Source organism: Haplochromis burtoni, unplaced genomic scaffold (genome assembly GCF_018398535.1).
Source record: "Haplochromis burtoni strain Fernald_Lab_line unplaced genomic scaffold, NCSU_Asbu1 Contig_530, whole genome shotgun sequence".
NCBI lineage: Eukaryota > Metazoa > Chordata > Actinopteri > Cichliformes > Cichlidae > Haplochromis > Haplochromis burtoni.
In genome coordinates, this window is record NW_024582891.1 from 229,400 (window position 1) to 242,348 (window position 12,949).

A 12,949-nucleotide genomic window follows, 5' to 3' on the forward strand; every position below is an offset into this window, starting at 1 on the left:
GAGAGAGAGAGAGAGAGAGAGAGAGAGAGAGAATATAAAACTTGTCAACTCTTGTGTTTTCTTTCTAACAAACTAAACTGCACTACTGTACCTGGAATAAAGCTTTTCCTTTTCCAGGGAATTCTTGGGTAATGTCTTCTTTCCATGCAAGGAACGCTTCCTCTTCAATGATCTCCATGTCGTAGAAGTTGACAAAGTAGCGCAGTAGCATGCCTTGTTAAAAACAATAAACAAATGAATTAATATGCACTTAATTCACAACTCCTGCATTATTTATATTTCACTTTTGTAACTAATCAGAGTAATCAAGACTTCGCATCCCTGCACTCCCCATTTCTTGTTGCTTACTAGCTAAACTGTACAAGATTTGCTTTACCTTTAGGGAACCCCCGGGCATTGCAGTGCACCTGCAAGGCGTAGAGGGCGCTGACCTGCAGCTCGGTATGGTCGTGCAGGAACTTCTGCATGACGGGCTTGAAGGCCAGCAGCAGCTGTTTCTCTTGTTCCAGCATCTCTTTAGAGGGCGCTGCCAGTTGCTCATCACCCTCTGCCTCACACAACTCTTGGGAGATGTACTGGAGGAAACTGAAAAAAGATCAGAGGACAAATGTTAGTTAAACTAAAGAACTTTGTTACAATGCCTTAAATGTGTGACCTTGTGGCTATATATTTAGTGACATCGCAGACAAACCAACACTTGCATGCAATTTATAACTGTTATAAAAACAGACTAAGACTATCCTGGGAAAACAGATTCAGTCAAGTCCATCTGCAAATTTACCTGGTCATGAGGATGTTGACAAAGCCTTTATCAGTATGAAACTTGGGTGAAATGTTGTCTTTAATCCACTTGTAGATGGACTGTGGAGAGGGGTCTGCCTTTATCTGCTTCAGCAGCTCCTTCTCCAGCTTCAGCAGAGGGAACAGGAAGCTCAGGCCTTTCCCCTCCAGGATCTCCAGCATGCGGTCCTTGTTCTGATCAATTTCTACCAAGTGGGAGAGCAAGTCATGTATTAGCCAGACAGAACATGCTCCTGATATGACCCAGGTAATTAAGGTTTCAGAAAGTGATCATTTTAATATGGTCAGGAACAAATATTTAGCTCCATCCTATTAAGATTTCATTTACTCACAATACTCCAACATAACATGCACAAGAAGCATCATTACCTACAAATCTCTTCTGACAAACTGACATTTGGCAGGACTGTATGTTACTGTAACTTCATTTAAATATGAATGTAATGTTGTCTCATTCAGACATCATCGATGGGGGATGGGGCAAACTTGAATATTCACTGGGTACTGTACAACTATTCTGGTGATCGTTATACTGTAAACTGGAGGGAAATGCTGAGAATATAAAATGACAGAATAAAAGAAGCCTAATAGATGAGGGGAGAAATCACTTTGGCATTTATTCCAGGAGGGGGTAGAGTAACCCTGTGCTCTCTTCCATCTGAGATTTTATTCCACACTTGCTTCTCCCCCTCCCTTTGCCACTATTGCCAAGTGCTTATTGGTGATTTTAAGATTTATCTGTTGTGAATTGTTGCTATATTTATTTAAAAAAAATAAATAAATAAAAAAAAAAAAAATCCTGAATTGGTAGATGGATTGGGGGCCTACCTGGGAGCATCTTCTGCATATTGACCTTGCTCTGCTGGAAGAGGTCAGTGAGCCACTCACGATCCTTGAGCTTGGCCGTCTGCTGCAAGCAGAGCAAGAAGAGTGGGAAGTGGGTTCCGTTCTCCAGGGGGTGAGCCAGCTCCGCCACGCTCACCAGCTCTGCGATGATAGCCCGAGCCGCAAACTGGGCCAGATAAGACTTCACCAGGGGCACGTCCACCTCGATCTTAGGGCACTGGTCCAGGACGTTAAGGAAAGCCTAAAATGAGTGAGGGGAGAAAGAAAATACCTCAAGCATGAAGAATAACACTATGCCCTTCTGGGTTCAGTGACATACGATGTAATTAGTCACAAATAATTACATCAATCTCAGTGAAATAATTGTGAAATAATAAAAGAGCTTTTCTTGTCTTTAAACGTACTGAATGTGTTTGTGCTCAAACACAGAAATACTCTCCAATACTGAATGAACAGCAGACGTACCTGCATGAAGTTCTCCCCAGTGATGAGGCCCTCAGTGCGGAGTGTGTGAATCAGAGTGCTGGCGTGCTCTTTGTCCTCATCTGGACAATCCAGGGAGCACACAATGATCTTACTGAGCATCTCTGGCAGGAAATGCTTTGGAGCCTTCATCTCTCTCACGCCACTCACAGCCTCAGTCAGGTTCTTAGTGTTCAAGTACTCAGTCATGATTGCCTCCTAAACGGAGTAGGCAAGCACATGAACAGAACTGAACAGTGGTCACTCTGATCACCCAGCATAACAAACCCATCCGTAGGTCTTGTGGTCCCATCTACTCTGTATGCACATGCTGAGGAGGTAAAATGCTTCAAGTCTAATTCATCTTTTTAGTAGCAAGCAGATTATCTTGCAGTACACCAAAGTGCTTACATAAATATATTTTGCCACTTCTATATTTCACCAGTGATGAATAGAAACTGCTAAACAGGGAGGCTTACCAATATTTATAAGTGAACTGCTTTGCTGTTATGGTTACATCAGACAGTGTAGCAAACCTTTTGGAAACCTGACCTGCAGTTTTAATTCAATTGTGAGTATGCTGTGGTAAAGCTTTTTATTCATGAGGATTTTACATGATTGTCAAGTGTTGCTTCAGCCTGGAACATATGCTTATGTGACAGAAACTGTTCTCCCTACCGTCATTTTAAGAAGCTCCTCCTTTGCAGGAGGTGGTTTCTTGTTAGTCTTCTGCGGTTTCTCTTGAATAGGTGGAGGGTTGGTCTTCAGGCCAAGCTGTGGAGGCTAAGGGCAAAAGTCATGTATTTGAGTTCACAGATAGTTCACAGATACAGCTCTCCAACAAAACGACACTTCAATCTGTGGTTTAATGTTTGCTGTTTATATGCTAGTTGTACAACAACCAGTTTTTTTGTTGTTTTTAAAAACTCACCAACGGTTCTCTTAGATTAACTCACTGACAAACAAGTAGACACTCTCATACCTGTCCCAGAGGGGGAGTCTGAGTGCGTGGGGGTTGGGCACTGGGAGGCATCATGGTCGGGATCTGGGGCTGGAGCTTGGGCACCTGGTTCTTATTGAGGAGGAATGACTGAGCAGGCCTGAGGCTGATCTGTGGGGCCATGAGGCATCATGAACAAAGGAGACAATAGTATTAGTCTTTGTATGTAACAAAAACAACTCAAGTTCCATATCAGCTATAAATAAAATGCCCTCATATCTCATAATCGCAGTCAGCGGACCCTGTTGCCAGTTTGAATAAAAAGAGAAGTGGAGGAGGGACAGAAAAGAGGAGATTAAAGACAGAGACGATAGTAAAAGAAAGACTAGCAGCAGGTTGGATTCCTCAGAATAACGCGTCTTTTTATAATCACTGGGCATCACGACTCAACACAGGACATTAGGAGAGCAGAATGCAGCCTTTACAGGCTAGTGTAAAACATTTGATGTTTTAACTTTGTTAAATCTTTTTTTAGTATGACACACACACACACACACACAAAAAAAAAAAAAGAAAAAAAAAGTTTTTGGCAACAATTAACTCAGCCACGCTAGGAGCTACTTACCTCGTCAGCATTGAGCTGTCCTTTCTTGCTGAATCGTGGAGGCATGTCCTTGGACTGGACCTGCTGCTGGGCCATGTGGTTCTGGTTCTGGTTGAGGAAATGCTGGTTCTGAACCTATAAGTGTTCACACAGGCAAAAAGATTCAAATGATCAAAGACAGTCAAAAGCAGCTAAACAGGTTCTATAATTTGTTTCCCCATTTCCACACAGCTTTAACCTGGAGAACTTTAAGACTAAACTAATGTAAACTTTCAAAAGCAGGCTACCTGGTTGGACTTAACAAAAGACTTGGGCCCCATGTCAAACTGTGACTGAGGTGGAGGGGCAATGTGGCCACCGTGGCCATTGAAGAGTGGGTTGGTGCGATGGCGTCCCATAGTAGGCGAGTACCTGTCCTGAATAACCCCCGGGCCAGTTCCAATCCCACTGCCTGAGAGAACAAAGATGTTTTAAGATGGCCTCGTACAACAAAAACAAGAAAGGAAGTGCACAGGCATACATGATACAGGAACAAAACACACCTGGCATCTGTCCAAACATGTCAGCCAAACCCCCAAGAGTCTCCCTGTCCAGTTTCATTCTGCTGGGCATGAAAGGGCTTTCCAGGAAGAAGTCCATCCTCATCCCCTGAGACATGGGTGCTGGGATGAAAACACCCAAATCCTACAACGACATGCATGACAGAATCAGTCAATAACTGTGCCACAGTCCAGAATTCAAATTCAATATTAACCATTTTGAAAACTCTGAACTAAATTAAACACATTTCAGAGTGGAAACCTTTAACTGTCTGCTTACTTCTCGCATCACATTTATCACAAGGGACTCCTTGCTAATGTACAGAAACGTAAACAGAATGAACTGAACCCTTAAATAATGGACTCGCCTTCACTGCATCTTGACGGATCTGGTTAATTGTCTTTGGTCCGTTATCGATGAAAGCCTTGCGGGGGACCCAGTTGTTTTCTCGAAGTTCCACTGTATCTTGCAGCAGGAAGCGGATCCTAGCGGGCAACTCCTTGTTGTTCATTAAGGATCGCATACGGCCAAAATACTGATCCATTAAAGACTGATGACAGGATGGAGAGAGAGAGAAAAAGGAAGTGAGCAAAGAGCAGTTCGTAAATAAAGTTTTAGAGTTGATTTTATATCAACGCTGGCTGGGTCAATTGCCTTCACGGTTCTGTCTGATGGAGTAAAAACAATAAATGCACCTACTTTTCTTGCATTTAACAAACTAATGATTCAACTTTGTGACCTATGAATGTTAGTTACACAGTCATTTTTAATGAATAAATTAAAAAAAGTGTTGAATTGAGATGTTGTGTTTACACCTTAAGCCTATACACAGCCTCTCCAAACAGCTATAGTTTATGAAAGCTGTCACCTTTGCTTTCTCATGGTCGAGTCTCGGCCCCACTGTTCTCATTATCTGACAGAGGCATTCCAGATCCTCCCCCATATCCTTGAGCTGGACCCTCTTCTTCTTTTCCAGAAGCTTCAGAGCGCAGGGAAACAAGGGAGAATTGTCATGGAATATGTAATGGATCTATATTCTGGTTTATCTTGCAAATAAGAACCCCAGAATTAAAAGATAAGATTAAACACAATTTAAAAAAATAAATAAATCCATACTGTCTTGATGCATTTATGAAGGATAGATTCATGGATGAGGTCAAGTTTGCCAAGTTCCCCGATGAATTTAATGTTGCCAAGCATCTTGATCTTGGCAATGGCACGCTGCTCCTCCTCCTCCGAAGTAAGAGGGTTGTCATGTTTGTCATAGACTGAGGCGAAAAGATTATCAGAGGTAAGCAACAAAAAGGTTATGTAACTAACTACACCACGAGGACCTCTTGGGAGATTCACAAAGACAAACGGACTTACTTTCAACATTTCTGGTGCGGTTCTCAAATTCATCTTGAAGCTTGGAAATCAGCAGTCTTCTGAAGGTCTACAAAAACCAGACAAAACCCAATGTTTGAACAGTTAAAAAAAATGAATTCAAGGCATTTCCATAAAGGTTAACAAAAAGTGTTAGGACTTGCTTTTTTCATCTGAATAAATGGGGATTTTAAAAACAATAGTCATTTAAAAACAAAAAAACCCCACACAATTATCCTTTTCAAAAGTAAAGAGTTCCTAATGACTTTAAACTGTGTTGAGCAGGCCTAATAAAACAGCAAGGTCACAAACAGAAAAACCTTGCTGTATCACAGACTGAAAAGAATATTTTGCAGCAGAACATCAGTGAGACTCACTGTGCTCTGCTTTTGGGGTGTCTGGATATCAGGTGAAGTGCCATCAAAGTTTGGTGCGTCCTCTGCCAAGCGCAGACATAGCTGAGCATAGAGCGAGCTATATTTCGGCTCTTCTAAGGCTTTGTCTACAATCTGAAACGCAGAAACAAAACCAGGGAGGTCATTAAAGCACGTAGTGTATGAATCACTCAGAGCAGCTGGCCAAGTATAGATGCATACATTTCCATTTAGCTCCGTTCCAAAGAATACAGATAAGTGCTTACCAGCAAGATGATTCCTTTAAGGACGAGTTTTGAATCTACGCCCACATTCAGGAGCTCAAGGCATAGCTTGTCAAACTTCTCAGGCGTGAGTTTGTTGAGTATGCTAACAAAAGAAAAGAAAAAAAAGAAAAAAAGAAGAGAGGTAGCAAGACTAAATATTAGAATCTGAACACTTATTAGATTTTAAGGATTTTGACTGGATATAATGATTGCCCAAGACCAAAAAGTAGGCATGTGATATTGCCAAGAAGGTTCTGTTTATTGTAAGGGGGAAAAAACAAAACAAAAAACAACAACAACAACAACCACCAAAAAAAAAAAGAGAAATCCTGAGCTCAGATCCTGAGCATTCTGTGGTCAACACTGGCAAGCTTAGATTGCCAGAGGAAACACTGTCACCCGATCTTTTGTACTTGTGAACATCTCCTGATACATACAAAGCAGAGCTTAAGTGCCTTTAGCAAAACACATGCCATGTAAGAGGTATAAACACCTTAATGAAAACCAAAATTATATTCTTTTGGTAAGTCCCTTCATGGATTGCCACAGCAGATCATCAGCCTTCATCTCACCCCATCCCTAGCATCCTCCATCACACCATCCGGCAGCATGTCCTCCTTCACTACATCCACAAATCTTGTTCAATATATCCACTGACCCTCCTCTGCACATATCCAAACCATCTCAGCCTTGCCTATCCAGCTGTCCCTCTGATGTACTCCTCTCTAATCCTGGCCAAACTGATCACTTCCAATGGAAACCATAACATCTTCAGCGCTGCCAACTAACTCAGGCTCCTGTCTCTTTTCTTAGTACCGCTGACTCCAAACCATCATAGCAGGTCTTACGTCTTGTAAATCTTCACTTTCACTCTTGCTTCTATGCTTTTGTCACAAATCACACCTGAGAGTCATCTCCACCCTGCCAGCACTCTCTTCCTCACTAGTACATCTGTCTCACTCTCATTCACACACAGCCCATGGAGACTCCTGCCTCCATCTTACCTATTCATCACCACAGTAAACAATGACCCACAAAACAAAATAAATCAATACCAATAATAAATTAATTAATCTTAACTCTTAAGCTGGTATTTAACAGATTCCACAGAGGTCTGCACAAAACAAAAGTATAATTTGGATGAAGATTAAACTTGATTTACAGACAGGTTTACTGTGGCATCCAAACACTGATCTGTTTAGATGAATTTGTTTAGTTGTTTAGTCTGAGCACAACTGAAATGGGTTAAGTAGCAATTAAAAAAAAAAATTAAAAAAAAAATCTCTCTCTCAGTCAACCCTTTAAATATGCATCGGGAGTTGAACCTTACCCCCTCACTTTCCTGAAGATTGCATCGTGTCGCTCTTTTTCGTTGCTGGAGTTGACATCTCGTCTAGTGCTTCGTGAAGGAACCCATCTCTGAACGCTTTGCCCTGGGGTTTTCCCCAGGAACTCGCTGTAGAAATACAGAGCAAGAGATTGAGTATACTGGCACAGAAATGCGCAATTGTTCAAGCATAGAGCTTAATACCACACACAGTGTGTGAATGTGTGCGTGAATGGGTGGATGACTGGATATGTAAAGCGCTTTGGGGTCCTTAGGGACTAGTAAAGCGCTATATAAATACAGGCCATTTACCATTTACCATTTATCACTCATCACAACAGTGATCCCCGCAGGTCTATCTGCCCCCTCAAAGCATGCAGCAGAGCAGCAATAATTAAAATTAGGTGTTAAATAAAAATAAGTCTTGGTAGCCGGGGATCAGTTCGCCAGGGCCTCCGGCTCCTGGCCACTGCCCGGCACACAATGCACCTACGGCACCTCCTGCGGGTGGTGGGCCTGCGGGAGGATGGGCCCATGTCCCCTTTTCAGGCTGCACCCGGCCGGCCCCCATGGACTAAGGCCCGGCCACCAGACGCTCTCCCTCGGGCACCCTCCCTGGGCCTGGCTCCACGGCGGGGCCCCGGTAACCCTATCCTGGGAAGGGTAAACGGTTCCCTCAACGTTTTCCTCATAAGGGTCTTCTGAAACGCTCTTTGTCTGGTCCCTCACCCAGGACCAATTTGCCATGGGAGACCCTATCAGGGGGCAAAAGCCCCCAGACAACATAGACCCTGGGATCCCTGGAACATACAAACCCCTCCACCACGATAAGGTGGTGGAGGGGTTTGTTCTCTCAACATCCTCGAGGTCTCTACAGGAGGCTCCTTAAAGGCACTTAAATAGGGGGAATTTGTTTTGTGATATCCCTTATTTCGTGATCACCCTTAGAGATAGGGTGAGAAGTTCAGCCATCCGGGAGAGGCTCAGAGTAGAGCCGCTGCTCCTCCACATCGAAAGGAGCCAGCTGAGGTGGTTCAGGCATCTGACAAGGATGCCTCCTGGGTGAGGTGTTCCGGGCATGTCCCACCCAGAGGAGGGGACATGCCCGGAACATGTCCCCTCCTCCGGGCAGACCCAGGATACGCTGTAGAGATTATATCTCTCGGCTGGCCTGGAAACGCCTTGGCGTTCCCCCAGATAAGCTAGAGGAGGTGGCTGGAGAGAGGGAGGTTTGGGCTTCTCTGCTTAGACTGCTGCCCCCGCAACCCGGCCCCAGATAAAGCGGAAAAAGAAGATGGATGGATGGATAAAAATAAGCCTCTCACTAAAAGCAGTCAAAAATATTTTTAAATGGTCAACACAAATGTTAATGCATTGCCAACTTGTTAAATACTTTTTAAAACTCCTTTGTTGTAAAGTGATCTCAGGCTTCCCAGAATGGTAAACACGTTTGGGCAATCTGCAGCTATTATGTTGCATGACATCAGGGTAATCAAGATTTTCTAGTGAATCTCTTCCACACTGGGGGAATGAATAATACCTACTGATTCCTTATTACAACCAATTAGTTTATCACATATTAAGTACACATACAAACCTGTTGCCGACAGTCTTGGGATAGTGCTGAGGTGCACCCCTACCACCTCCTCCCCCCGAAGAAGCACTGCAGAAGTAAACAACACAGTGGAACACTTAAAATTCATGCAGCACTGGTGTGCTTTTTCATTCAACCTTCAGTTGCACTAAAGAACACACTGAGAGAAAAGCACTCACTAAAAATACATTTTTAAAACTGCACAGTTGGATAATTAACTATTGTAAAGAGCTACATAGATATAAAATAACACACCGCACAACACAAAATATCTTTCCAATTAAACTGTAGCACCGCAACTGATCACTGGATTTACAACTATCATCTAGTTTTTGTAATCGCTAGAAGAACAAAGCTCGCTTGAAATCCTATAAGGCACTAAATATACAAATTAATAAAAATTAAACTAAACTGAGAAGTAGTAAAGGTTTGGCAGGGCCAAGAGCTTTATGAATAAGACTCACTTGAGGCACTTATGCCAGTTATTAGAGAGCCAGTAACAGTTTGTGTTTGCTGACAAAGAATTGTTATATTTATGAATTGCATGACAAATTCAATCCATCTGCAAGAAGAAAGGTTAACTCCAAATGTAAAGTCAGCTTGGTAAAAATGCAGTTCTCTGGTATAGCCCTTACTTTTATGTTGTATTGTTGGATCGAATTTAGTTTCCTTCTACTTAATTTATGTGGATTGCATTCAGAAGTTGCTCAGCAAATTAACCCATTATTGCATTAATATTTTTTTGTTGTTGCTGCCATTTTGACTTAAATTATTTAGGTCTGTTCTTTTCTGAAACATTGGTAGTTCATATTCCCAAAACAGCTTCTACTTAAATAGAAGTAAATTAACACCAATAGGATGAAAAGACAATGCTATTGGTGTATCCATCACTGGTGCTTATTGTACATGAGGAGAGACAAAAATATAATGTATAGCTCCACACTCAGGGGTTAAAGTGGGCAGAATGAGCTGGAACTGCAACGTTTAAATGAACAAATATCAGCAAATACAGTATCAGCAAAACTGTCTCTGTGCAGTTTTTCCTCACTGTCTGTCTGCTAGCTAAAGGTACAGCTACTTTATTTCCTAGGGAGCTAAAAGAAGGAGCGATGAAGCTGCTCAGAGACAAAGAAAGAAGAAGGTTATTTCTAAAGTTAAGGAGTACTTTGTGACATTTGAGAGGGAAATTTTAAAGATTTTGTGTAAAAGTATGACAATTAGGTTTTTTTAATGAACAGATATTGGTCAGATATAAACTCTGAAAGGACAATGTCAGGTTACACTATGTTTAGATGGAATTAACTTCAGTTACAATCATTTTGATTCACTCACTGAATTCCACCTTTATATTGCCTGGGTGCTGGAAATTAGCCGTGACAATCCATGTTAACATCTGCTTTGCTGTTTAACGCAAGTCAGCTGATCACAGCCTGCACACAAAATCTACTAGTGGTCACAACAGACATTAATGTGACATTTCTAAGTCATACCCCCCACTCTCCACCACTACAGATGATCTACAACTGCCAAATCCCAACCATACTCCTTTCTCTGTTTAGATGTGGAGGCAGCATCCATCTACAATGCAAGCAACAGCAGCTAGGTAGTTTTTATAAAATTATTTTAGTTTTTACTCTGCCAGGGTTCTACACAACAGATGCTCAAGCTTTCATTACCATTAAGGTTGAACAATTGTTTCTATTCGTGTGACTTAAAAATAGTTTTATTATTATCATTATATTAACACATGAGGTTCAGCTTCCTTTGCAAAAACAAACAAATTTATTCATACAAAAGACCTTACTTTTCCCCGTTACCTCAGTCAAGTATCTGTACCTCTACTCAAGTGAAGAATGACTGTAACTTTGGCTACCTCTGCCTGCAGATGTGCTGCCTTTATCAACATCCAACCAATAGGACAGAAACCCTTTCAAGGATCAGTCTGTATACCCAACCCCCTTTTTCAAAAGGTCTCACAAAGAATTGCCTGACAGCCATTTTGAGCCTTCCCACATCCTGCTTTGTTCTATAGGCCGGAAGTTCCTGCTCAAAATGCTAGCAGAGGGCTAACCATGGGGAGAAAAAGAAAATTCCATGTTGGCATTTCCTGTACAGGCCATGACTTATTACCTGAAACGAGAAGCACCCCCTTCTGCAATCACACTCTCCACTTTGGCGGCTTGACAATGAAGAATACTCAAAAGAATAAGAAGAATAGGAAGGGATGGGGAAAACGGTGCTGAGGAAGAGAAAAGGGAATGCAATTAGCCACTATAGGGGCTCTGGGAAAACAAGACAGGCACGGACTACACGATTAGAGAAACGTTAAACAGGACACGATTAGGTTTTTAAAAAATACCCAAAGACATTTACACGACTGATAAACAATTCCGTGACTAGGTCTTCCGAGGCCCAGCCACTCACAGAAAAGAATAAATAAAAATAAATAACATAAACCTGCCTCTTTACTTAAGCAAGTTATACACGAACCCACTACAGATGTGTTTGCTGAACACTGATTAAGTGGCATGATAAAACGATATTAAATGTCGAAATGTAAACATTTGTGCAGGTCTTTGCTCGGCTACAACAAAGCAAAGGTGCGTCAGCTAACTGGCTAACCTAATTAGCTAGCCTGGTGGGTCTCTAAAGCCATAGACTACGTCACGACATTGCTAAGATTTTTAGAATTTTTTCCATAAACCGTGTTTTAACATTATAGTTTTCTACAATTTACCAAGTGTTAAATGAGAAGCGTGACGCTACGTGGAAATAGATGCTTGGGGTTACACTGGCTCTCCACAGTTGGTGCTTTGTGTTGCTTTGCTGCTATAGCTCGAAAAGAGGACCAGTCTGCATACCCAGCGCTGCACCGTGTTGCAGTGAAACAGGGCAGGGCAAGCATGGCTGGCTAACGTTTACAGCCGATTCTTCGTGTCGCCATCCCATCCCTTGCTGAGATTACTTATACAGATTTCATACGAGTGTTGAAGCGAACTTGGCTGAATCTGTGTGGTGGGACTCGTGAATTTAATCATTTAGCGGACCCATTAACACGTTTGTGTACTTTTAAGTTTTAGTTGGAGTAGCTAAAGGACGACGCCATTTTCTACCTTTATTTAAATTAGCCGAGACATCTGCAAGCTAGGCTATCCACCGGCTCTTAAGCTAATATGCTATAGTTAGCTTAAGCAAGCTGTTGGTAGACGTTTCAATTTTAGCTTACTAGCTAGCAGAAGCCATTTTGGAAAAACCAGTGCGGTCGTGTAAAGGAAAGAAATGTCTTACCTTCACCAAAGCAACTTCAGTTTTGTTTTGTTGTATGACTACCAAAGAAGAAATGAGAAGATTTATAAATAAAGAGGGTTTTGCGTTGGGTATTAGGATAGCTAATAGCAGAGAGATAGCCGCATAAACACACACACAAACCCCTTACTGGCCGCTTTGTTTGCATTAGCTAGCTGGTAGAGAGCCCAAAAGCTAGTACCCTTATGGGGGCAGAAATGTCACCAATTTGCATCACCACGCATCTTGTTGCCATGTCAATTCTGTCCAATCACACCAAAGATATGTTTTTAAGGCGTTTCTACTATCCAATGAGAGCACCGCCTTATTTATTTGATTGACACACAATTCAACCTATGGCGCACAGGGACAAATCAACTAATCACTATATTTTTTTCAGTAATTTACAAAACTGACGAATTTTTAAAGTAAAGGTTTTAAAAAAAATTGTACAAAACGGATTTGATTATATTTGAGTTTAAGTTATGAGAAAATAATTCTTACTATTGACCACTGGCTATTTCTTAATAACCTTATTTTGCTTT

The 12,949-nt window shown here is 41.8% G+C and overlaps 1 protein-coding gene and 1 non-coding gene across 2 annotated transcripts in view; both read right to left on the reverse strand.

Annotated features, from left to right (window-relative positions):
- The window catches only part of eif4g2b (eukaryotic translation initiation factor 4, gamma 2b), a 13,745-nt gene extending 1,096 nt beyond the window's left edge, over nucleotides 1-12,649 (reverse strand). The window contains exons 1-21 of the mRNA XM_042214197.1: nucleotides 12,630-12,649; nucleotides 12,408-12,421; nucleotides 11,250-11,358; nucleotides 9,123-9,188; nucleotides 7,529-7,654; nucleotides 6,199-6,301; nucleotides 5,936-6,067; nucleotides 5,562-5,628; nucleotides 5,310-5,461; nucleotides 5,062-5,172; nucleotides 4,561-4,743; nucleotides 4,196-4,337; nucleotides 3,941-4,104; nucleotides 3,675-3,788; nucleotides 3,092-3,220; nucleotides 2,788-2,892; nucleotides 2,113-2,328; nucleotides 1,630-1,888; nucleotides 782-986; nucleotides 377-585; nucleotides 92-213 (exon numbers count right to left, since the gene is read on the reverse strand). Coding sequence (XP_042070131.1) covers nucleotides 92-213; nucleotides 377-585; nucleotides 782-986; nucleotides 1,630-1,888; nucleotides 2,113-2,328; nucleotides 2,788-2,892; nucleotides 3,092-3,220; nucleotides 3,675-3,788; nucleotides 3,941-4,104; nucleotides 4,196-4,337; nucleotides 4,561-4,743; nucleotides 5,062-5,172; nucleotides 5,310-5,461; nucleotides 5,562-5,628; nucleotides 5,936-6,067; nucleotides 6,199-6,301; nucleotides 7,529-7,654; nucleotides 9,123-9,188; nucleotides 11,250-11,358; nucleotides 12,408-12,421; nucleotides 12,630-12,649 — 2,748 coding nt within the window. The remainder of the gene's footprint in view (nucleotides 1-91; nucleotides 214-376; nucleotides 586-781; nucleotides 987-1,629; nucleotides 1,889-2,112; nucleotides 2,329-2,787; nucleotides 2,893-3,091; nucleotides 3,221-3,674; nucleotides 3,789-3,940; nucleotides 4,105-4,195; nucleotides 4,338-4,560; nucleotides 4,744-5,061; nucleotides 5,173-5,309; nucleotides 5,462-5,561; nucleotides 5,629-5,935; nucleotides 6,068-6,198; nucleotides 6,302-7,528; nucleotides 7,655-9,122; nucleotides 9,189-11,249; nucleotides 11,359-12,407; nucleotides 12,422-12,629) is intronic.
- LOC121812319 lies at nucleotides 3,317-3,489 on the reverse strand. The gene has a single exon (XR_006052996.1). It is a non-coding gene; the product is annotated as a small nucleolar RNA SNORD97 (small nucleolar RNA).
- Nucleotides 12,650-12,949: the final 300 nt, after the last annotated feature.